This window comes from Pteropus medius, unplaced genomic scaffold (genome assembly GCF_902729225.1).
Source record: "Pteropus medius unplaced genomic scaffold, Ma_sr-lr_union100, whole genome shotgun sequence".
NCBI lineage: Eukaryota > Metazoa > Chordata > Mammalia > Chiroptera > Pteropodidae > Pteropus > Pteropus medius.
In genome coordinates, this window is record NW_024346150.1 from 3249692 (window position 1) to 3274431 (window position 24740).

Below are 24740 nucleotides of genomic sequence, written 5' to 3' on the forward strand. Positions count from 1 at the left end.
TATAATGGAATAAAAGGTATTTTCAGCAATGATAGAAACTAGCAAAATTTCTGAATTCTTAAGAAAAATATCAGCGACTATGCAATTCATGTCAGGTACTAGTATCTTACAAAAAGAAAGAAAAACAAACAAACATTATGTCTCTGGTTTCAAAAAACTCAGTGGTATTACATGACTCAGAGGATTGGGAAATCTTAGGTTGGGTTACAGAGCTATAAGCTTATCTTTTAGGTAATATACCCTATCTCTACTTGAACATCAAATAGGATTCTCAAATTTTACATGCCTGAAAAAAGGAAATCTCTGAGTGTTTATCACACTTATAAATGACACCTCCATCTATCCAGTTACTCAAGCTGAAAACCTGCACTGCAAGTCCTCTCATTTTCCCACAGCCCCTATCAAATCCATCAAAAAACCCTGTAGGCTCTCTTCCATTTCTAATTTAATCATATCTCGCTCCTTTCACAGCTGTCTCTAGTTCAAGTCATCATCATCTCTCACTTCTATACCGTCTCTAGACAGGTCCCCCACTAAATTATAGGTGGCTACCAATGTCAAAGAGGTTGGTTTAAAATAAGTCATTTCACATTACTTCCTACTCAAAACCTACTTTCCTTCCTCACAGTAAAAATCCAAAATCCCGCCATGGCTTCTAAAGCCCTCCAGCATGTGGCTCTGGTCTCTCTCTCCAACCTCATTTCCTACCTGCCACTCTTTTCCATGTTCACTGCACTGCAGTCACACAGGCCTTCTTGTAGCCTTTGAATACATCAAACATTCTCTTCTCAGTACCTCTGTACTGGCTGACCCCCTACCCAAAATGATTTTCTTCAAAAGATTTACAAAGCTCCACTCTGTTCCAATATCAATTCCTCATATATAGGTTTCCTCTGTGCATTCTCTCTAAAATAGCACCCTCCAACACTTTCTATTCCCTTCCATTTTACTTTTCTTCATAGAACTTATCATCACCTGACATTATATATGTATTTGTTTACTTACACACTGACTATTTGTCCCAAAGAATGCGTAATCCATGAGATCAGGGCTTTGCTTTATTCACTACTTTTTCTCCAGAGCTTAGAACAGTGCTTTGCACAAAGTACTGTTCACAATATACTTGCTGAAGAAATAATGACTTACTGTAAGGCAGGGGCCATAAATGTAAACAGCTGGTAACCTTCCTAAGTACATTGGGCTGGTTACAAAATACCTTGGGGAGTGGTAGACACTGTGACAAACTGAAGAACATATACTTCATCTAAAGAAGTCAGCTACTACTTACCTAATTTTGGCCATGAATGAATGCAGGAATAATACCTCACCTAAAGAAGTCAGCTACTACTTACCTAACTTTGGCCATGAATGAATGCAGGAATAATGTGGCAAGGTCTAATTTTTCAGAACAAAAACTTAATTTAACATAAAATTCTCCAATTTCTAAATGTTACCGATTTTTTAAAAAATTAAGTAAGCCAACACTGGGAAGACACCTACGAGCCCTACCGGTGAACTGTGTTTTCAAGAGGAGTCTAAGGGAAAACACTTATCTGGGAGAATATCACAGGACTGTGTAATAAATACAAGCCTCAGTAACAAGAACTTAATCTAAGCCATCGGAGGACTGAAGCAAGCAGAGGAGTTACGTAAACAGATGCTACCATGAAAGATCACTCTTGAAACTTTGTAGACTTAAAGAAGACAAAAATCAAAGTGAAAACAGATACTGGATATCATCCAATAGTCCCAGCAGGAGCTTATAGTGACTTAGATCGACATTATAATTAAAAGTGAGAAGATATTGAAATCAGGATATTTAAAAGGTAAAGCCAACAGATGTGCTAAGGAACAGAATATGGGGGTATGAAGTAAACTGTACAATCAAGGATCATTTTTCAGTCTGAGCAACTGGTAAATGATGGTATCATTCATTTACTGAGATGGGCCAGACTTTGGGAGGAACAAGATTAAAGGCAGAGATGAAGTTCAATTTTGGCTATATAAAGTTTGCAATTTCTTTTGTCATCCAAATGAAGATTTCAGGAAGGCACTTGCTTGAGTCTGGAAGTCAGGGGAGGAATCAGAACTAGAGATATAAATTTGGGCTTCATCAGAGTATTAAAAGACACCAAACCAGAGGAAATCAACTGAAGGAGAAGGTATAGAGAAGAGAAAAAGCCCAGGAGTACTCTAGTATCTAGAGAAACAAGCACAGGAAATGGGACTAACCAGTAAGGAAGAAAGAAATCCAAGAGACTGCTGTATCAGGAAGACAAGGAGAAGAAAGTATGTCAAAGAGTGATCTTCTGGATCAACTTATGTTGATAGGTTGAAGAGGGAGGGGTGAAAACAATGGATCTAGTAAGATGGATATCATTGATGACCTTGTTAAGACCAGTTTCTGTGTAGTAGCAGAAAAGAATGTCCAGTTGGAAAATATCCAAGTAGGTGAGAAGAGACAGAAAGACAAAGTAAAATAAGTAAACATTAACAGCTTATTTTTGTGTAGAATAGAAGAGAAATGAGACTGTAAATACAAAGAAATGAGACTGTAAATTCAAGGGGAGCTATTGTTTTCTTTAAATTGATACTAAAGCATGTTTTTATGCCAATAAAAATAATCTAGCCATGAAGGAGACATTAGCAATGCAATACAAAAACAGGATTCATAACTACAGTAGGCAAGAGGGAACAGAATCTAGAACACAAGTAGAGGGGCTGAGCTTAGACTATCACAGGAATACTTTCACTATAACAAGACAGAAGGCAGAGCACATAGGTACTAACACAGGCTAGCATTTGTGACAGTGAGAAGATGGGGTACTTTTAATTACATCTGATTCCATCTAACATTTCATTAAGGTACAAAGCAAGTTGATAGAAGGGCTGCCACTGAGGTTTGAGAAGTAAAAAAAAAGTCACCTTAGAGACTGAAAAAGCAAATTCACTACAGAAGTGTTATAGAATAAGACTGTCTCTAGTGTTGAGTGCCCATCTTAGATTTGCAGTCCTAAAATTAAAGTGAGAACAGACACACAGATGTGGGTTTTCTCTAGCAGCCTTCTGCTGTTTGGGTGCAAGTAGTGAGCAGACAGATGGTTGGGGTTTTGCCAGATGAGATTCATCATGATGGAATGAGAGGGGCAAGGGAGTTAAGAGTGTCTGAAAAAGAGTGATTTCAGTACAGAATCAGAGAAACGAGGACACAAAAATAGCAGAGAAAAATAAAGCAGCAACTTGTATAAACTGGAGGTCTCCAGGGACCTTGAAGAAGAGTGGGAGTAGGGGAATCAGAGTTAATAAACAAGAAAGTAAGTGGTAGCGATCAAAGGGGAGTATGCTTGAAATCAAGATTTTGGAGGTGAGTTGATTACTAGGGAAAATATTTTCTTCATTTATTCACTCATTCCTAAACCATTTTCTGAGTACCCGATGGTGGCTGGTATGGGCTAGATAACCAGAGATACAATGGTAAAATACAATCGCTGCCATTATAGAGTCTATTATCCAGTGAGAGAAGTAAAATATCTTGGCAGGTAAAGCTCATGTTCTTTATTGTCTTTATGATGTTTTTACCATACTGCCAAGATATAATTGCAGAAAGTTTTCAGAGATATTTAGAGTTCTATAAAACATAGTATTTAAAACAATGCAACCTTAGAAGGAAATTTAGAATGGTAAAATATTTACAATCTTTACTGTGTAACAGAATATCCAATACCAGTATTGAATGTGATTCTACCAGAGCAGTAATCTTGATTGTTCTAATAATGTAATATTCTGATAAATTTTTTCAACCTCTTCTAAAACTTAATTGCAAAAGTGGTTGCAGTACATTATTACTTTAAAAATTCATTTTACAGATAGAATACTTTGCATAAAGATTTCAAAAGCTCCTGAAATGATTCGCTCAACCAAAATCCAAGTACCATCTACAGACAAAACACTGGGTAACATACTTAGGGTACGGGGTAAAATACACATATAGATAATTCAGATTAAGACCTAAAACAATTTAAATGTCCATTAGTAAGTGGCTTGTAACTTACCATAGATAAAATACTACTAATAACAATAGCTAACATTTATTAAATGTTTACCATGTGCCAAGCACTGTTCTAAACATTTTACTTCTATTAACTTCGTTAACCTTTGAATGCTTTGAAGTGGGTACTATTATCAATTATGTTTTATAAGTGAGGAAACTGAGGCATAAAAAGTTAAATTCTCAAAAAGTAGAAAGCTAGTGACAGTCAGAACACGAACTTAGGTGGCCTTAATTCGTAGAGGTTGTATTTTCTTAAGTTTTATTTTCCAAAAATTTCAGATTACAAAGATAGTAAAAAGAAGTCCCATATTCCCTTTGCCAGATTTCCCAAACAGCATTTTAGATTTCCATTATTATTCTCTATATTTTTTTGGAAACATTTGAGAATAAGTTGCTGACCTTGATGCCTCTTTTACCTCTAAACACTTCAATGTGATTTCCTAAAAATAAAAATCATTCTCTTATAAAACCACAGTATAACTAACAAATCAGGAAATTCAAGTCTCATTAATCTAGAGCACGTCTTCTGTCCTTGCCTCTCATGCCCTGACATTTTAGAAAAGTACAACAGGCCAAAGTTATTTTGTGTACTAGTTTAGCAACCTTTGATAATTCTTGCTGGAACTAATTATTCAAAACCTGTACTGTTAACATGATGCTATGCCGCCAATAAAAACAATGAGGTGGATCTACCTGTATCTATCAGTATGTACAGAAATCTATTTTCTATTGTCCATAGGAAAAAAAAATCAGCGGTCCTGAACCCCTGGGACACGGACTGGTACCACACAGCAAGAGGTAAGCAGCAGAACAGCAAGCGAAGCTTCATCTGTTTGCAGCTGCTCCCCAGAGCTAGCATCACCACCTCAGCTGCACCTCAGATCATCAGCATTAGATTCTCATAGGAGCACCAGTCCCTGGTGCCAAAAAGGCTGGGGACTGCTGGTTTATATAATTCCACCATGTTAAATAAAATATACATTATGTATTGTGTACATAATGTGTATGTATACATAAAGAATAGGTATTATAAAAAATACTTAGAATGGTACACAGCAAATGGAAAAGTGTTTACCCTCTACCAGGCCAACCAGAACTGTTTCAATTAGTTTATTTATTTTTGTATTAGAAATGTTTGGTTGCAAACAGCTCCAGTGACTTAAGTGACAGAGACTTATACCATGCCAAATAACATGAACATTAGAATATATGTAACTTTTTTTCAGCTCCATCACCCTAAGCTTGGATTGTCTTCAATTTTCATGTTTGTCACTTAATGTTTACAAGATGAAGCAGTATCTTTAAACATCACATCCATGTTCAAGGATAATGATAGGAGAAGGGGTGGACCATACTATTATTATTCAAATTGGATACTATTGAGAGAAGAAGAGGATGCTATTAATAATCACACCAGGACAAAAGGTACCAAGGAGAACTGTTCCATGCAAATCAGTATGTACAGACACCAACTGTAACAGAAGAATGTGCTAAGGGCGGGCAGAGAAGAAAGGTAAAGTCTGTCTAGGCAAGTCAAGAGAGTATGATCCAAGTTTAAAGATAAGTAAGACTTTGCCATAAAAAGGTAAGTAAAAAAGGCATAAGAGCCACAAGGAACATCCTGTGCACAAGCATGAGAGGATGAAAGAGAATCACACACTCAGGATCAGCTAAAAAAATAATATGCCAGAAGGAGAAAAACAAAAATTTGTAGGAGAAAGAAAATGTAAGCTCACACTACTTTGGCTCATTTGTCATTAATATTTATATAATCACAATAATGTCAGCAATGAATAATGATTTAACCAAAAACTGAATTACTATTTGGGGTAAGGGAGGGGATAATATATAAATGCTAAATATATGCTAAAGGTGTGCTGATAACTGCAAACTGTTAAATCCTTAAATCCAGAAATCAGAATATAAGCCTAGTATCTAGAAATATGAAAGGAAATAATAGAAAAAAAACCAAAAGAATTAAATATTATTATGGAATGGATAAGGAAAGAGAATTATAATTTTTCATTATAAGTCTTATGAACTATTTGATTTTTATACTATGTAAAAGTATTATTACTTTTATTAAAACACATACCCCAGGGAAAATGTTCAAATAGCAAAATCGAATGTGACCAGATAACCTATTTTTAAGAAGGTAACTGGTGTCAAGTGGGGAATGGACTAGAGGTAAAGCCTGGGCCAGAAAGAAGAGTTCTGCCTAAACCTAAAACTGACGAAGGCAGGAACTAAAGCAGGAAAAATGAGAGAAGAAAAAACACTGCCCAGATTCAAGGTATTTGCAAGGTAAAAATAAAAGAACCTGGATGCAGGAGTCTTTAAAAAAAAAAGGTCATCAAAGGAAACACTCTAGATACGATTTTGCAAGATAGAGAATGCAAGAGGAAAAGTGGTTTGATGGGGGAATTGTGTTTCCCATTTTGCATGTGTGAGCAGATATTAAGAAATTAAGAAACATCTTTAGGTAGCTGAAAGTGTATCTAGTTCAGGAGTTAAAACAAAGCAGACACATATATGAGAACAAAATATATTAGCACTTAGGAACTTCAGAAGCATCCATTTCAAACAAAGAAATGATTTATTATAAGTCATTCTCATTTATTCATTACTAGATCTCTTAAGGATTTTTACTAGGTAATCAAAAATTTTTTCTAATTATAAATCTGAGACAAACTTATCTGGAAAATTGGAGAAGTTTAGAGGGAAACAATGACTATTCATATGATAAATCCACACAGCATATGAGGAGTGCCTGTTTTCTCATTCTCCTCAACATGACATTATAAAAAATTTCTAACCTTTGTCAATGATGGATAAAAAATGGTGTCTTACACTTTTAAGTTGCATTTCTCTTAAGGCTAAGCATCTTATGTTTGAAAGCCATTTTATTTTCAGTGAACTGTCTTCTGATTTTTAAAAAAACATTTTATATTTAAAATTTTTCACCTTTTGGGAATTTATTTTTATGTTATAAACAATGTTTGTGTCCTCCCAAAATTCATATGTTAAGTCCTAAAGCCCAATGTGATAGTATTTGTATGTGGGGTTTGGGGAGGTGATTGATTGAGTCATAAAGGCAGAGATCTCTGCTTTTAAAAGGGACCCCTGAGAGTTCTCTTCCCACTTCTGCCAAGTGTGGACACAGTACAAAGATGGCCGTCTATGAAGCAGGAAGCGGGCCCTCACCAGACACTGAAGCACCAGTGCCTTGATCTTGGGTGACTTAGCCTCCAGAACACTGAGAAATAAATTTCTGTTGTTTATAAGCCAATTAGTATATGGTATTCTGTTACAGCAACCCATAGGGACTAAAGCAGATGTAAAATGATAAGTTAATTTTCAAGGATGCTAATCAATTGTTCCAGTACTATTGTTAAATGAATTTTTTCTCTGCCTGATTTTTGACGTCTTTTGGGTGTACTTTGAGAATCTAAGTATCTAAAGTAATTTGTTTCTCTTAACTTAAACTATTAACTTATTAACTTAAACTAATCTTTTAAAAAATTCTACCCAATGGATTAGATTTTCCATGACATCTATATCAATTCAAATATGCAGCTAAATAACCAACAAGTGTATATAAGTAAACAGTTTTTCATAAACAACTCACAAGCCATACATTTAAATGTGGAAAATCATGTTAGGTATTTATTATTATCGGATACATAACATTAATTTAGAAAAACTTTACATACTTATATACTGGACCACTGTAAGAGCTTAAGATATCTACTTTGGATCAACACCAATGTTAACAAAAAATCAGTTTCAACTTATCACTTATCTGTATCTGAAACTTTATTTTCTATAAGAAAAAATCTTTATGTCTAAAGTTCACAACACTTCCTTAAGGTGAGGTGCTTAGTATTAACTGGAAAAAAATGTTTATACCCTAACTATTCTTCATACCTTTGTTTTCCTTAGCTCTCTCTTATCCAAAGACTGAAAGTAAAGCACTCTGTGCTTTATAAGAGACTTGAAGGCAGAGGCTGGCACTTATTTTCTTTGTGTAGCCCTACAATATCCAGAACAAAGTACTCTGCACATAATGGATACCTAATGAATAATACTGACAGAAAGAACATACACTAAGATGAAGGTTCTTTCTTGAAGAGAACTAGATTACTTTAGCCAATGTATTTGTATATAGCAATAGCATGTTTTAAAAACTGTTTTTAACTATATATGTTACAAAAATATGTACCATCACAGTGAATTAGGCGGCCAATGAGCTTCAAGAATTCTTATATTACAAAATCTTACCTCTTCAAAAACAGCAGCTTTATTTACTTTTTCCCTTGCTATGTCACAGATTTTCAAGATACCCAGAGCAAAAGCTTTCATGGCAGGATCTTCTATAAAGTCTGGGTTATGAATGTAAAGGCATGTAAATACTGTCTGTGCCAAAGAGTGGCCTTCTAACCATGTTATCTAGAAAAGAAATAAAAGAATGTATATGTTTAAGGTGACAGAGAGTCTGCAAAGTCTCAACTGATCCAACAGTCAAAACCAGAGTGCCACAGACCCAAATAAATATAATAGTAAGCATAAGATTTAAAAAGTGATTAAAGGAAAGGTCAGGAAAGACAAAATTAGAATTCACTTTCATTGACTAAAGTCTTTCAAGAATCATATACCTTAAATAAGATTAGCTGAAAGATATAAATATGGGAAGCATTCATATACATAATTCAGTTTATAATATATTTGGAGACTAATGAAATTAGAGTACCTCCTTATATAGCATCCAAAAGGAATCAATTCTACATGTGGTCAAAAAAATCCATCAACTAGGGAATTTACAATTTCAGAACCAACTAGACATCCCAGCCATTCATTCAACTCTATTTTTTATCTTCACTACCACCAACCCAGTGAAGAGCAACACATCTCACTTAGATTACTGCAAGAAACTATACAATGATTTTATCGCCTCCCATCTTTAACACTCTCAACCAGAGGAATCTTGCTAAAACATGAAAATAATCATTCAACACTATTTTATTGAGTAGCTACAACAGGCCAGGTACCATGTGCTAAAACCTGAGAATATCTATAGCAGCCAAAATTGAGTAATTATGTCCCAAGTGCTATGCTAGGTATTTTCACATATCTTATCTCATTTTTCCTAACACCTTGAGGAGAGAGGTATCTTTCAACTTTTACATATTAAAAAAAAAAAAGAAAAATCTGAGGGTGCAAATAATTTTGCCCAAATTTATATAGTGATATTTTACACTAAGTCCAAGAATTCTGCAATAGAGCAAGAATTACAAAATGAGAAATGCACATAAAAATTACTACAATTAAGGTATGTGTTTTGTATAACCAGCATGCAGAAGACTTTCTAGACTAAAAACTATGTGTCTATTAAAGGCCAAATTCTCAGATACAATCTCTAGAGTCTCATACAATGATTCTTCAGCTTTGGCAAAAATCCTCCCTCTAGCCTCTGTTTGTCCTATTCTACTAGGACTGTAAACTGCTAAAGTGTAATAATATCTTTGAGGGAAAGAGACAACTTTGGAGGAAGAAGGATCAGGATTAGGATTCTGGCTATGCCTGTTCCTAGCAATGTAATCCTAGACAAATAATAAGATACCATATATCGAATAGAGCTGATTTAAGAACTAAATGAAAAATATACACGTAAAATCTCTAATAGAGTACTTCAAATATACTGGCAATCAATGCTTACTAAATGATTAAATGAATAAATTTTACATATTTTTAAGGACAATGATTTAAAAGTTTAAAAAGAAAGGGGCAGTCAGAAAAAAAGCAAAAAAGAAAAAAAAGGCAATACAAATGAGTATTTTCCCTCAATTAACCAACACTGCATACAAAAGACAACCTATCTACCGCACAGAAAGCACTAAAAAGTTTTCTTCATTTTCAAAAAGATGGCCAGTTTACTACAATCTACTCTAGATTAAGAAAAATATCTCTCCGAAGGCAATCCAAAATTCTTTGTTTCAATTCTATGCTTATTTATGGAAACTTCCAATTACAGATTTGTTTCCCTGGTATCTTGAGAATGAAGTGGGAACTGAGAGTGATGGCCATATTATTATCTTCACTAGGAAGAAAATAACCCCCTTACCCAGAAAATGAGAACCTAAAATCACCAGATGAGAAGATATAACACTGTTTCCTATAGCATAACTTGGCCCACTAATTTTACTAGGCTAAGCATTATATATGTATCATACTCAACATTGGTGTGTATACTTTTAAATTTAAAAATTCACATAAGTCATAATTTTTAAATTAACCAACAGTGTTATTTTAACTCTTACCAAACAGCAAAAACATGTATCCATTATCCCTATCAATTCAGGCAAAGTGAGGTCTTTAATTTTAATGGTACCATCCTAAAAAGAAGGGGAAATATGACATATAAGCAAAAGTTTTAAAAAATTTATGTAGAGTAGCATTTTGCAAATGTTATAGTGAACCTATCTACAGTAGAATTTTGGCTTTCAAAAATTAAATATTTAAAAACAGCAATTCCAGGAAATCTCTATCTCGTCATCTGATAAAACTAAGGTGCCAAATTAAATCTGTATTCTTAAAAATAGTGTATCTTAAGAAAAAATCAAAGCCTCTCATTTGAACAGAATAAAGGCTTTTATAAAGAAATGAAAAGCCAAACCAACAGGTATTTTAAAAGCACAGTGTGAATTAGTTTTAAGAATGAATATGAATCATTTTAAAGAACAGAAATTTACAAAGAATAAAATAAACATTTAAAAAAATACTTCCCTTGAGTAACTATACTACTTGTAAATTTTGTTTACAATATCCATTTACTTAGCAAATCTTTCTTCATAAAATAGGCAAAATTAAACTCTGGCAACTTTCAATGAATTTCTAAATCAATTCTCAATGAGCAAATTTCAAATTCGCTACTACAAGCATACTTAATATATTAATACATAAAATTTAATCCCTAAGCCAATTATACTGGTATCTGAATATATCTAATTTCCCTGGTATTTGAATACATACTTAAATGTTTTCAAAATCCAATTTTAAAAATGTACACACACACACAAATTTAGAGCAACCTTTTCATGAAGACCTAATATAATAAATTTTCAGATTTCAATAGAAAGAGATATGTAAAGGTTATAACTAATTCTTGTTTATATACCTGAGATACTTTTAGAAAATAATTAAACTTTATTTTTTTATTTCTTTTTTAGGTGAGGCAACTCTTGGTTGACCTCACAGATTGCAAAGACCTTGTCAGCTTACAATCCCTTATTTATTTTTTACGCCTAAAGCACCTGGTCTTTCTAGGTGGTCTCCCATCCAAGTACTAACCAGGCCCAACCCTGCTTAGCTTCCGAGATCAGACGGGATTGGGCTTGTTCAGGATGGCATGGCCATAGACAGAAAATAACTAAACTTTAAGTTAATGTATTAAGTTTGATTTCCATTATTAATCAGAATGTTATAATATTAATAACAAATGATAAAAGAAAACACAAAAAGCACAATGCTGACTACCTTGATAGCTTGTTCAAAATTGAGAACTTTTCGATTAACTTGATTTCCAATCATGCCAGCATCCATCTTGGGATCCATCATTTCAATGGCAGACATGGCTTCAAAAAGACCAAACCTGCAAATAAAAAAATGGACCTCACAAATTGTTTCTGAATTAGTCAGCTTATCCAGATTCCCACAATGGTATAAAATCATATTTCAAATAACTACAGTATTCTCTGTAAGTCTTTCCAACTTGCTAACACTTCTACTTCAATTAAATAACTTTCTTTTAACTTAACAATTTTTCCATGTACTTGTGACTGAAATTATTTTACATGCATTGTGGAAAACAAAAGATTTTGGTGCTACCTTCAACAAGGTTGTGTGTTAGAAATTTTTGGACAAAGGGGATTAACTGATCTATAATAGATTGTACTTTGCCGTCTTTAAGTTTCTCTATTTAATATTCAGAAAGTCATGCTCAGAATAATCATTATCAAATGTAACTTTTGATTTTTTCATTTTCTTTATATTGTGAAAATCCAACAATCTACCACATTACACTCTACAATGCCCAAAGTTTTGGCAAGTACATGATGGAAAGTAATGCAGAAATCCTGATGGTCTGGTATTTGTGGCTTATTAGCCATAAAAACAGATAGTTGCGACACAGTGGACAGATTAAGTGTACCATTAACTGAGATATGCCTCAAGAAATGAGAGAGGAAGAAGAAAAGCCTAAAAGTAAGTTTGTAGGTAGCTATTTAATTCATTCAACAAATACTTACTGAGTGCCTACTATATGCTAGGTACTTGGGATACATGAGTAAGCAAAACAAATTTGCCTGCTTCATGAAGCTTATGTTCTAGTGGAAGGAAAGAGACAATAAGCCATAAGGGTAAGTAAGTTACACAGTATGTCAGAAGACTGTACATGCCAGGGAGAAAAGATAGCTAAAGAAGATATGAATTGGAAAGATAGAACTTTAATAGATGGTCAGGGTAGGCTGCTATTCTCTGGGCTGAAACTAAAACCTTGGGGAAATAAAAGAGGGCTAGGTCTTTTTAACTGTGCTCTCTCATAGCTTTCCTGCATTAGCTTGTGATTTCATTATATCCTTCCTAAAAATGCCTCGGCATCAAAAGGATGGTTCTGAAAGTGTGATACCTGGATCAGCAGCATCAATCTCACTTGGGAACTTGTTAAAAATGCAACTTCTGAGGTCTCACATCAGACCTACTAAATAAGGGGTTAGGCCTAGCAATCTGCATTTTAAAAAATCCTTCAGATGATTCTGATGCACACTAAAGTTTGAGAAGAACTAAATTTCAGGTTCTACTCCCCCACCTCAAATGTCCAATCCTGTCTGCTAATTTAAAATTTCATATTCCTAACCCTGAAAACTGAGCCTGAGTATAGCAGTATGGGAACTGAAGCTATCAATGGGAGTAAAAATATAATTAAGCACTTCCCTTTATTTTATCTTCCCAGGGATTCTCAATCTACTTTAACCCAGGTGCTTAGTCACCTATCTCTGGTCATCAACCAGCCTATCACATATGACATACTACAGATATCTTTTCTTTAAGAATTCCACATCCTGTATATTTACCCTCAAGGAAAGGACCATAAGTCACAAACAAACATTTCATATCACAACTAGGGTCACTGGCCCCAAAACTGCTCACCAAGGTTAAAAATATATTTATAAGTACTATTATTTTTTACAGCTTTGAAAGGTGAAATAATCAGACTTCAAGGAACACTACTGCACATGAGAAAAAACAGATGGAAATATCACACCACACTATTTCAAAGGACAGAAATACTTACAGCTTATCATGAAGCAGTTCTCCCAACTTTAATTCTAAAAGAAACAAAGAGAAAAATCCTTTGAACAATATCTGCATTTAATTTTTAATGTTAAGAAAAAATGAAATAAAATATTAGCACCTGAAAAATATGCTTGCATTCCTTCTAACTTCATTTTTTAAGAAACAGTTATATTATTTCTACTCAATTTCTAATATAATACCTTCTACTGCCGGTCCCCAACCTTTTTGGCACCAGGAACTGGAGCTCCTGAGAATCTAGTGCCTGATGATCTGAGGTGGAGCTGCGGCGGTGATGCTAGTGCTGGGAACTGGCTGCAAATACAGATGAAGCTTCAAGGCTCAGCTCACCTCCTGCTGTGTGGCCCACTTCCTAACAAGCCACGGACCAGTACCAGTCTGCAGCCCAAGGGTTGTGGACCCCTGTTCTACACAGTGAATATTTAGATACTAACCACATATTGAACTTTTGAGAATTAACAAGTGGCCCATCATGGGCCACATGATCCAATCAGAATTACCAACTTCATTTAAATTAAAAAAAAAAAATCACTAGTAAATTTTCCTCTAAATAAACTTTTCCATAGAATTGATTGCTACTTCTCAAGCTGTTTGTAAACCACTTGGTGTCATAATCTAATCTTTTTGTTCCAGATACAGTATCAAAACTATTTTTTTAAATTATATTTTATTTCGATAATATATAAAACATGTGTAAACAGCTAATCAAAGCAGTGTTTACCTCCTACAAAGCAGTTCTCAACGTTGGCTGCATATTAATATTAACTGGGAAACTTAAAATTTTCAAAGTCGAAGCAGCATCCCAAATCAACTAAATTCTAAGGCGTGGGATCTATGCAAAGGTTTTAAAGCAGTCCAGGTAATTTCAATATGAAGATAAGGTGAGAAGCACTACTTTAACATTTCAAGTAGCTTAGACGTTAATGGTCAAATCCTGTGGAAGGTATAACAAGCAGTTTCCAGAACTTTACCCATCATCCTAGCTAATCACAAGTTAAATAACAATCATTTTTAACAGTTCCATGTACCAAAACAGATAAATCAATGAGAAGGATAGGTCAAAATACTACAATAAAGCATAACAGAATATACCGCAATTCTCAAAGATGGTTTGGGAACCCCGGAGTCTGAGACTTTAAAATTATGTTTGTAGTAAGACTAAAACATTCTTTGTCTTTTTCATTGTGTTGACATTTGCACTGATAATGCAAAAGCAATAATGTAAAGAGGAAAAACCTGCTGTAGCTTCGGCACAAATCAAAACAGTGGCCTCATGCTAAATAGTATATTCTTCAACTCCACACATTTGCAGTTAAAAAAGACAAAAATATTTTTAAAATTTCACCTAAGAAGTCCTTGATGAATGTAAAAATTATTAATCTCAGAGGCAGCACTAGGGTGAGCAACTGAGGAATCCACAGTACAAAATTTAAGGAGGCACTTGCTTTCACATAGTGTTTCCTTAAATTTTGTACTCTAGGTGCCTTACTTGTTTCACCTTAGTGCTGGCTCTGATTTATTTATTAAATCTCAATCTTTGAGTATATGTCTTTTTAATATTCTATTTGACAAATGGGAAGTATACATTAACTTCCACTGCATACCAGAGTAAGAGGCTGTCCTGAGGAAAAGCTTTTGCACAATTCTCACCATTTTTACTTGAAAGAACAACTGACAAACTATAGTTACTTATACTAGAGAATATGGCATTTTCTTAAACATAAATGTTTGTCGCTTTAAGGAAAAAAAAACTGACAATGTTGCCAATGATAAAATTTGAGGTTTTAAGAAAAAACTGAGATTTTGGAAAACAAGTATCTGCCAACTGTGAGCCTGACAGCTTTCTAATACTTATATTTTGCAACTGGCAACACATTATAAAATTAGGCATTGATAAAAGATCCATTCAAAGTTTAAGATAGACCAATGTAACAGAGCATGAAAAGTCCACTGATATGGCTTCCAACTCCACATTATAACTAATCTTTAAGAAATTGCATGTAAAGTTTTAGTGTAGCATCAAAGAATATTCTTAATTATCTGAAAAGTTTCATCCACTTTTCAACTACATATTTACTGAGGTCAGAATTACTTCATATACTTCAACCAAAATAACATGCAGCAACAGACTGAATACAGAAGCAGACGTGGAATTCAGGTGCCCTCTACTATGTCAACATTAAAGAGATTTTCAAAAATATAAAACAACTCCGCTAAGTTCTAAGGTTTTTTTTTTTAAATATATTTTTCATTGTAAAAATGTTAACATGCAATGAGTTTATTAACATTTTCAAGTGAATAAGTGTTTTTTAAATTTGTTTTAAATTCTAATATAGTGAACATATGTATTACACAAACAATAATGAAGAGTGTGATTTTTAACGTAATGGGGTCCTGAGACCAAAAAAATCTGAGAACTGCTATAATAATTTATCATATTCTCAGGATAGATTTGGGTACCAAAAAGCTACACCAAACTTAAAAATAAAAACACTCCACAGACCTAGAAACCTTGGTTTCCTCATCTATAAAATGAAGGGTTGAACTAGATGACTCTTGTTGGGTCCCTTAGTTATCAGATCATTCACTAGTTTACTATAAGCAGTAAACTTTAAAATTTACTCACTAAGCAGAGTACCAGCACTCTCACTGCATAATCAATAACTGGATATACAATCATGATCTTGTATAGATAGCACTACAGACATAAGTTACTTGGGTCTTATCCAAGTGGGCAGCAGTTTTCAAAAATATTTAGTGAGAAGGATGTTTGACATTTATCATTAGCAGTCAGAGCAATGACATCATCACACATCATGCAATATTGAAAATTCCACTGTACACTAACAAAAGAATGAGTCAAAAATAAGTTTATGTCTTATAACCACGAAAACAGTTGTGACCTAGCACACCCCATGAAAGTCTTGGGGATCCCAGGGATCACAGACCACACCAAACCACTGAACTAAATTAAAACAATAATTTTGAATAAAGTTACTTCTACTTTTATGTAAATTTCTAAGTAGGTACAATAGTACATAGCTTAAACCACTCAGAGCAAAGGAAAAAATTATATATACAAGAAAAAGTTGACTCATAATTTTTTTAAAAATCTTGACAATAAACCACCTTTTTATTTTATCCTCACTCTAATAATATAAGCTGTGGATAGATACGCTGTGAGAGAAAATTTAACTTAATTTTTTCAATTATAGAATTTCATGACATCTGAGAACATCCTTCCTTTGCCTTGGAAATGAACACTGAATCATAACTTGTGACTGGAGCTTGAGAATGCAGCAGTGCTAAGCATTTGAAGACTATGATCATTCTTCTGAAGAAATGTCATCTAGCAGGACAGAGAAAACATGCAACTATGCAACAATGCAAACACATTTTACCATCTTATAAATGAGGTTATTTGTAAACTGGTGTTATAGAACTTTCGATAGATTTCTACATATAAGATTATAAATAATGGTTAAGTTCCCAGCTTCGGTCCCTATGAAGACTCTATTGCAGTGGTCCCCAACCTTTTGGCACCAGGGACCAGTGCTCCTATGAGAATCTAATGCATGATGACCTGAAGTGGAGCTGAGGTGATGATGCTTGCGATGGGGAGAGGCTGCAAATACAGATGAAGCTTCGCTCAGCTCGCCTGCCGCTCACTTCCTGCTGTGCGGCCTGGTTCCTAAAAGGCCACACAACCAGTACCAGTCTACGGCCCGGGAGTCAGGGATCCCTGCTCTACTGAATCTGTAATAAAGCTGAAGTCCAACACCATTATAATAGTAATATTTAAACAGATCAATTAGTTTACCCCTGGGTAAAGGTGCTCCTACTTTTAATCCCTCCTGAAATCCCATTAAAATAACTAGAAAAAAAATGTTTTGAAAGAAAAGTATAAACCCCAAAGAGGAAAAACACGTGCAAAAATAATACAACAAAACTAAGAAACTTGGAAACTGAAAGGCAAATAGTTTCTTAGCAAATCCAAGAAAAATAAATCCAGCAGCAGAGAAAGCCAAAAACCAACCCGATTTACCACTTTACCTTTGAAAGTGGGGACAAAGGGGAACTAAAATATGGAGGACTCAGCCCTGCCCTAATTTACAAAGCAGGGATAACTGCTCCTCCTTCACCCTATATAATATTGAAGGCTTTCTCTGATTACGATAAAACAAAAAGTCTCAGGCACATAAGGTTATTTGAAGGCCAGGGTACAGTATTGGAAAGAGAGAGCATTAAGTGAATATGTTCTGAAAACCCTAGACTTCCTCTCCTGCTTGTTATATCACAGGCAGACAATTAGATCTTCAATCTCAAGGCAGGAGATGAAACAAATATTCTCTATAGAATATATCATTCCAAGAAGACAGTGCTAAATAACTGACATCAGAAGATCTCCAATACAAAAGCCAAGTCAGATCACCTGACAGTGACATTCATAGTCGAGGAGTCCAACTCAAAAATTCAGGGCTTCCAATCAGCTTTTTGTCCCCTACACTCTGGCAACAAAGGATTCATAGATATCTGAAGTAATGTCCAAATAGTAAAGATAGAAACCAAAGAAAATAAACAAAATAGCAAGTTGGAGGAAAGACACTATATGGGGAAACAAAAACTCAAAAGAACTATTATCCTTAAATAGATAAAACAATGCAACCCTGAAAACAAAAACAGGACCCTTTACTTTTTTTTCAAAAGGAATATTCAGAGGAAAAAAATCTTAGAAATTAAAAACATTACAGCAGAAATGGAAAATTCAGTAGAAGTTTTGGAAGACAAAGTTGAGTCTTAGTCCATTCAGGCTGCTAACAAAAATATCATAAAGTGGGTGGCCTATGATCAATGAACTTTTTTCTTATGGTTCTGGATGCTGGAAAGTCCAAGATCAAGTTGCTAGCAGACTCAGTGTCTGGTGAAGGCCCACTTCCTAGACAACCAACTTTTTGTTGTAACCTCACATGGTGGCAGGAACTAGGGAGCTCTGCGGCATCTCTTTCATAGGACCACTAATTTCATTCACATGAGCTCCACTTTCATGACATAAGCATCTACCAAAGGCCTCACTTAAAACCATCACACTGGGCATTAGGTTTCAATATATGATTTTAGGGGACCCAAACATTCAGTCCATAGCACTGAAGAAAAAGAGATGGAAAAAGGCAAGTAAAAACAAGGGGGAAAAACACAGAAGATCAGCCTAGGAGGTTCAATAACCCCAAAACAAGACACTCTATAAGGAGAATACAGAGAAAACAAAGAGGAAGTAGAGTAATTCAAGACAGTTTCCCAGAACTGGAGATCAGATAAAGTGTAAGGGCTCCAGAATTGTCAACAAAGCAAACCACTGTGAAAATTCTGGACGTGGAGGACACACAGAAGATAATAAAAGGTTACATATGAAAGCTCAGGAATCGGAATGTCATCAAGCTTCTTAATAGTAACATCAGAACAATACATTGATGGGCAAGGTCCTAAAATTCTCAAATACCAAAATGTATTATCAATAAAGTGGGAGGATAAAGACGCTTTCAGACATCCAGGGCCTCTACAAATTCTATCTCCCATGTACTTTACTCAGGAAGATAAAAAAGATATCTAGTCAAAACAATGAGGAAAACAGAAACCCCAGGCTGATGATGAAAAAAGATCTCAGGATAACACTAGGTACAAAGAGCTAAACACATCCATATTGGAGTAAATTAAGCAGCCAGGATAATAATGGAGATAATTATGATAGAATGTCTGATGTGTATGAATATCTTGAGATTTGGACAACTTGTAAAAAGTCTAAGTTAAAATTAATGATAAGTACATAGCTTTTGGGTAAAAAAAAGTTGTGTAAAACAGAAGAATTGTGCAGGAAGGGTAAGGTAATAAGTTTTACTCGTGGGCTCAACTATGAATAAAATCTGTATATCCATAGTGTAACTGGAGGGAAAGTCCATAGATAATGCCTAAATTGGCAGTGGGGGGAATCAAGAAGTAGCAATAAAAGCATACTATCTAGAATCATGAATAGCAAAATAACCAGCTGAAAGGGGGAAAGTGGTGACTTCTGAGGATACCTTGTCTATTGACCAAAACTCCTAACATAAAGCAGAATACACAATACGAGATTCGGGGAAAACCTGGTAAGTTGACCTTGACAATGCAGAAGAGCTCTCAAAGTACATCAAAGGTCCCATTCCCTTCTACTGCTTGCTCTATGTTAATGCTAGTTGTTAGAGGTGTTAAGACATCCAATATCTGTATGTTCCATTCCTGAGGAATCCAGGGTCACAGACATTAAATGCTAACTAAACATTCTACAAGTAATCTAAATGAACTAGCAGCACTACTGACATTTGAACAAAATAATTTTTTCATAAGGGCTATCCTGTGCATCAGATGATTAGCAGAATCCTTAGGGTGTGTACCCACTAGATGCCAGTAGCTCTCCCTACCTTCGCCGTGACAACCAAACACATCTCAAGACATTGGCAAATGTCCCTTGAGGGTCAAGATCACTCCAGGTGGAAAACCATAGATCTAAAGTGATCCACAATTAACAGCGTATCCAAAATTGCCACCAGTGATCCACAATTACCAGCTGCCTACCCAATCCATGCCCACCACTGAAAATATTCTTGACAGCATGGAACGAAGGAAACACTTTTCATTTCTAAAACCATAATCACTTAAAATACTTTTCAAGTTGCCCAGATCTTTCGCCAGGACAATTTCTGTCCATCTTTTTTTTCTCAGAATAAAGCGCTAACAGCAAATTCCTAAAACAATGATTCTAAAAATGGTGTTCATGGATGGGGATGAAAGACCAAAAGTCCATTAAAGTTTTATCAAGAATCTATACTTCTTCTATAATTGTTAAATGTTATGTAATCAGTTCAATGATAATCTTTTAAAAAGATTACAGAAACATGTTCTAAAACTAACTGGATAATAACGTTATAATCAAGTATTGCTACAATTTGAGTGCCCAAGCTGTGGTCATCATTATGCTGATTCCAAGAAGTCACCCAAAATGACAGCATTTAATGTAATGCAGTGATTCTCAAATTTCTAAAGTCCAAGATCCAGATATTTTCTGGTTTGAAGAAACATGGCCTTATAATATTCATTTATTCTTAAAACAAATATATATATTTGTATTAATATATATAAAAGTTCTGGGTGAGAGAAGACAAAAGAGAAAGGAAGAGAAATAAGAAGCTTAAGCAACCTAGATTTCAAAAGAAGGAAGAGAATAAAAGTTTTCCAAAAGTACTGGGTAAGAGCTGAAGAAACTGGATGTATATGGGGGTCTTAAACAATGGTACCTGTAATAAAGACTGACTAAGGAAGAATGAACTAAGCCATTAGAGAAGAAAATGCGATAAGAGGAAGGGTCCATATCCTCCTTGACTAGAGCTTAAAAATAATGGAAGCAGTGCTAGCTGACCTTGGATCACCTCTGAGTTCTAGACACTTAATGGTGTTTAGGAGGGGTTGTTGGCTATCCTGGGAGCATGTGGAAGAAGGGAATCTGGCAGGTGGAAGAAGGAGCTGTGTATATTTTATGATCATTTATGTTTAAATGAAAATTCTAAACTGTGGGTTAGTAATTCAGGAAGTACCTAAATATAGACAACCAAATGGAATATGAAGCACAGAGACTATTTTACAGGAGCAAAATGAGATGGTTTTAATTAAGCAAGGTTTCCTAGAGAAGCAAAGTTCAGAGGTGTCCTTTAGATAAATGATATATTACATATCAGGCAAAATAACAGTGATGGCGCCACACATTCAAAATAATTTGCAAAGAAAAAAACTTGGTTATAGGAAGCGTGGAGGGGAATGTGTGCCATCTGCATAGTAGAAAATAAATGATAAAAATCAGAATTTGATCCAGAGTACTTTGAAGAGCCACTAAAAGAATAAATAGAAATGTGTATGAAAAAATATTGCCATCCATATGCAGATTATTTTACCATACCTGCCCAAATCACTAAAGTCTAGCCAAATGCCATTACACTGTCACTGAAGAGAAACCACTGTAATAGTTAAAGAAAAGGATGCAATGAGTTCTATTTTAAATTTAGTTTTCAGAAGGTTGCTAGAACAGAAACCTAAACTATAATCTAGGCAATGAATCTGATTATTTCAACAGAGGAAAACAAATTATTAATAACCACAAGTTCAAGAGCTGCCAAAATCCTTTAGTCCTAAATCTACACGTAAAGGAAAATTAATTCTATATCCACTTTTTAATCTCAAGAAGTATACTCCACATTTGTGCCACCTGAAACAGTGCAAGTGCTAATTATGGAAGTTAATAGGATTGTTTGATGTTGACAACAAAATGACATGCCAGCCTCTCTCAATCCACAATGAAGCAGAGATTAAATCCTATCTCCTACTCTAAACTTTTTCCATGGAGAAGGAAGAAGTATTCACTGTTCCTCAAATATACAACTCTCAATGAATTTATTCTGGCTCTGATGGTTCATCTCGGTCTAGAATAATTGTCTCACATTTACTTAAGAGAAACTCGACCATTCTTTAAGGCCTAACTCAAGCCATAAAACCTTTCTTATTTAGGTTCATAATGACAGCCTTCTCATACAGATCACTTAAAATCAGGGCAAGATGATAGGTATGATCCACTTAATAGTCTAAGATCTCTGAGCACAAAAACTACACTGCAACTTATACTTCTTTCTCTCTCTCTTAAACAGACATAAAATGGGCAGTCACCCAACTCCCAGACTGATGTTCCTTCCACTATCTCACTTATGTATACTTTAATTGGACATGTACTTTAAAAGAGTAGAAGGATAGGCACATGATTTATAATTCTGCTTACCTTCAACTGGCTCTTTCCACTTGAAGCTGCTCCAAGTCTTTATTCCGCTCCTTAACAGCACTAGTCTAAATATACTGTACCTCACCATCACCAAAGACCTAACCTTCTTGTTCACTAAGAAAATAGAAGCCATCAAGGTAGAATCCCTCCACCATTCTTCCCTATCTACTTAAAAATATACTTGTATCTTCACCATCCTAACCTGTTTCTCCAGTCTCAGTATGTCCCTATTCTTTTCCCCTGAGTTAATTTATCATGTTCTTGATCCCATCCTCTCTTAAAGTTCAAGCTCTCACTCTATCATTTGTTCCTTCCTCTTCAATCTTCCCCTTGCTAAGACTCTCACCTCAAACCAACAAACGTGTTCATTTCTCCAATCATTTATCACACTTACTATGTGCCAGGAAATGTTCTGCATGCTAAGGTAACTGATAAGATCTCTGCACTCAAAGCTTACATTTCAGTGGGTGAAACTGACAATAAAAAAGAAATAATTGAAAATGATGATTTCTGACAATAGATAAGTGCTATGAAGAAAATAAGCAGGGTGATTCAACTGAACTGGAGTTAAAAAGAAGAAAATGAGGGGGTGACTCTGTTTAGACTGGTTGTTCTGACAAGTCCTCTCTGGAGAGGTAACATTTAAATGGTCAGGAAGGAGAGAGCTTTGTGAAGACCTCGGGGCAAAGCAATTTAAGATAGAGTAAACAAAATATGCACCTTGGAGTGTTTAATGAGATAGGAAGGACTCGTGAGGAACACAGGGAGCCTAGTGGGTCAGTGGTAAGAAAATGAAGTCTGAGTGGTAGGCAGAAACTAGATCATAAAGGACTTGGAGAATAAGTTTGGACTTTATTCCATGTGCAACAAGAAGCCACTAGAGGATCTCAAGCAGAGAGTCGCATAATCTGATCATTTTCGAATCTTAAATATACAATAATATAACCATCTTTAGGTCAACAGAATTCCTGGTTCCACAATTTAAAATTATTGCTATGTACTCTCTAATCTTTAAAGTTGGAAAATTTAATAGAAGAAATTGCCTCAACATTTGTATTTAATGCTATATTTCACATATCCTGGCTTTAAATGAAAGTTAAAATTAGAGGGTAGAGAATGAATAAATATGGTTAATAAACTCAATAAACCACACTTACCTATTGATTTAATTTATTGAGACAGTTCAGAAATCACAATCAAGATTTTATTTTATCTTTTCCCAGACTTTGAACTCCTAATCCAAATATTCAAACTCACCTCGACAAGCTTCTTCAAAATCTTGGGTTATGTCCACCCAGTTTGTATTACTTTTTTCCATCTTTTCTGGTATACTGAGCTCCCATCCTGAATCATCGTCTTCTACAGAAGCTTTCATAACCATTATGCCTATAAAATTAATACTGGTGTAAAAGAGAGGATGTACATTTCAGGGCAAGGGTATTTGCAAACCAAGTGTGTTCAAGCGCTAGATGAAAATCTTACTGAACTGTTTAAGCAGAACTCTTCCGAGTCTGAGGCTCGTACTGAAAAAACATACCTTACTGCACTTAAATCTCACTTTAATGTAACACTACTGCTGCTTATTTACTTATTTAGCCCACCACCCATTAGAGCTCATAAAGAGTCTGCCATCCCACTATTTAAGAAAAATGACAAACCACCTCACCACTGGCCCAAACAAAACCAACTCCAGAGATTCCAACTTTCAACAGAGGCCACAAGTGACCAAGGCACTCTTCAGTACTCCATGCAGCCAACTACTCAAGTCAAAGTGGTCCCTCACCTGCCAGGAGCTTGCTGGGCCAACCTCTCTCAGACTGGGCAGGACCCCAGCACAGCCTCGCCGAGGGGCACGGCGTGCGGGAGCGCACTGCAGGGTCCCACCCGCCAGGCCCAGAGCCGGAGCGCACCTGAGGCGGGGTCCCACCCCACCCCTGGCCGACCGACCCGGCCCTGTTCCCGGCTCCACAGGGCGCGAAAGCAAGGACAAGACTGTTGTCGAGCGAGAGGGTGGGCACGCCGGGTGCGGGTCGTCGCCCCGGTAACATCGGTCAAGGCGAGGGCCTTGGCGGGCAGCGGGCACTCAGGAGCCCGAGGCTCCTACCTGAAGCGCGGCAGGAGGGCCGGGGCCGCAGGGTGACCTGACGTCCCTAGGGTCCACCACACGCGCGGGGGGCTGAAGCCTTCAGAGCCAGAAAAGAGGGAGTATCAATGGCTCCACACGGGCGGTCCCTACCCACTTCTCCCATGGCCAACCGCGCCGCCACGCACCTTCCAAACCACGGAAAAAACGACGCCTCCTTAGCCGCCGCCGCCGCCCCCTCCCCTATCAGCTCAGCCCGACCGGCAGCGTGCGCGCATGCGTACGCCCGGTGCGCGCGCGACCCCGCCCCCTCTCCCTCACTCCGGGGGACCCACACTCCCCGGCCACACCCCTTCCCTCGCCTCCGCCAACGTTGGGCCGATGGC

The 24740-nt window shown here is 35.9% G+C and overlaps 1 protein-coding gene and 1 pseudogene across 4 annotated transcripts in view; both read right to left on the reverse strand.

Moving 5' to 3' along the window:
* NAA35 (N-alpha-acetyltransferase 35, NatC auxiliary subunit) overlaps positions 1–24711 on the reverse strand; it is a 67921-nt gene extending 43210 nt beyond the window's left edge. The window contains exons 1-6 of one of the 4 annotated variants that reach the window (XM_039875628.1): positions 24543–24591; positions 23529–23657; positions 13401–13434; positions 11585–11699; positions 10369–10443; positions 8333–8500 (exon numbers count right to left, since the gene is read on the reverse strand). In XM_039875628.1, the coding sequence (XP_039731562.1) occupies positions 8333–8500; positions 10369–10443; positions 11585–11699; positions 13401–13434; positions 23529–23652 (516 nt within the window). In that variant the 5' untranslated portion in view covers positions 23653–23657; positions 24543–24591. Of the gene's footprint in view, positions 1–8332; positions 8501–10368; positions 10444–11584; positions 11700–13400; positions 13435–23528; positions 23672–24375; positions 24522–24542; positions 24607–24689 lie in introns of those variants that run through there. The other 3 variants (XM_039875629.1, XM_039875627.1, XM_039875626.1) reach the window with 3 other exon arrangements.
* LOC120613020 (uncharacterized) lies at positions 11350–11468 on the reverse strand (annotated as a pseudogene).
* Positions 24712–24740: the final 29 nt, after the last annotated feature.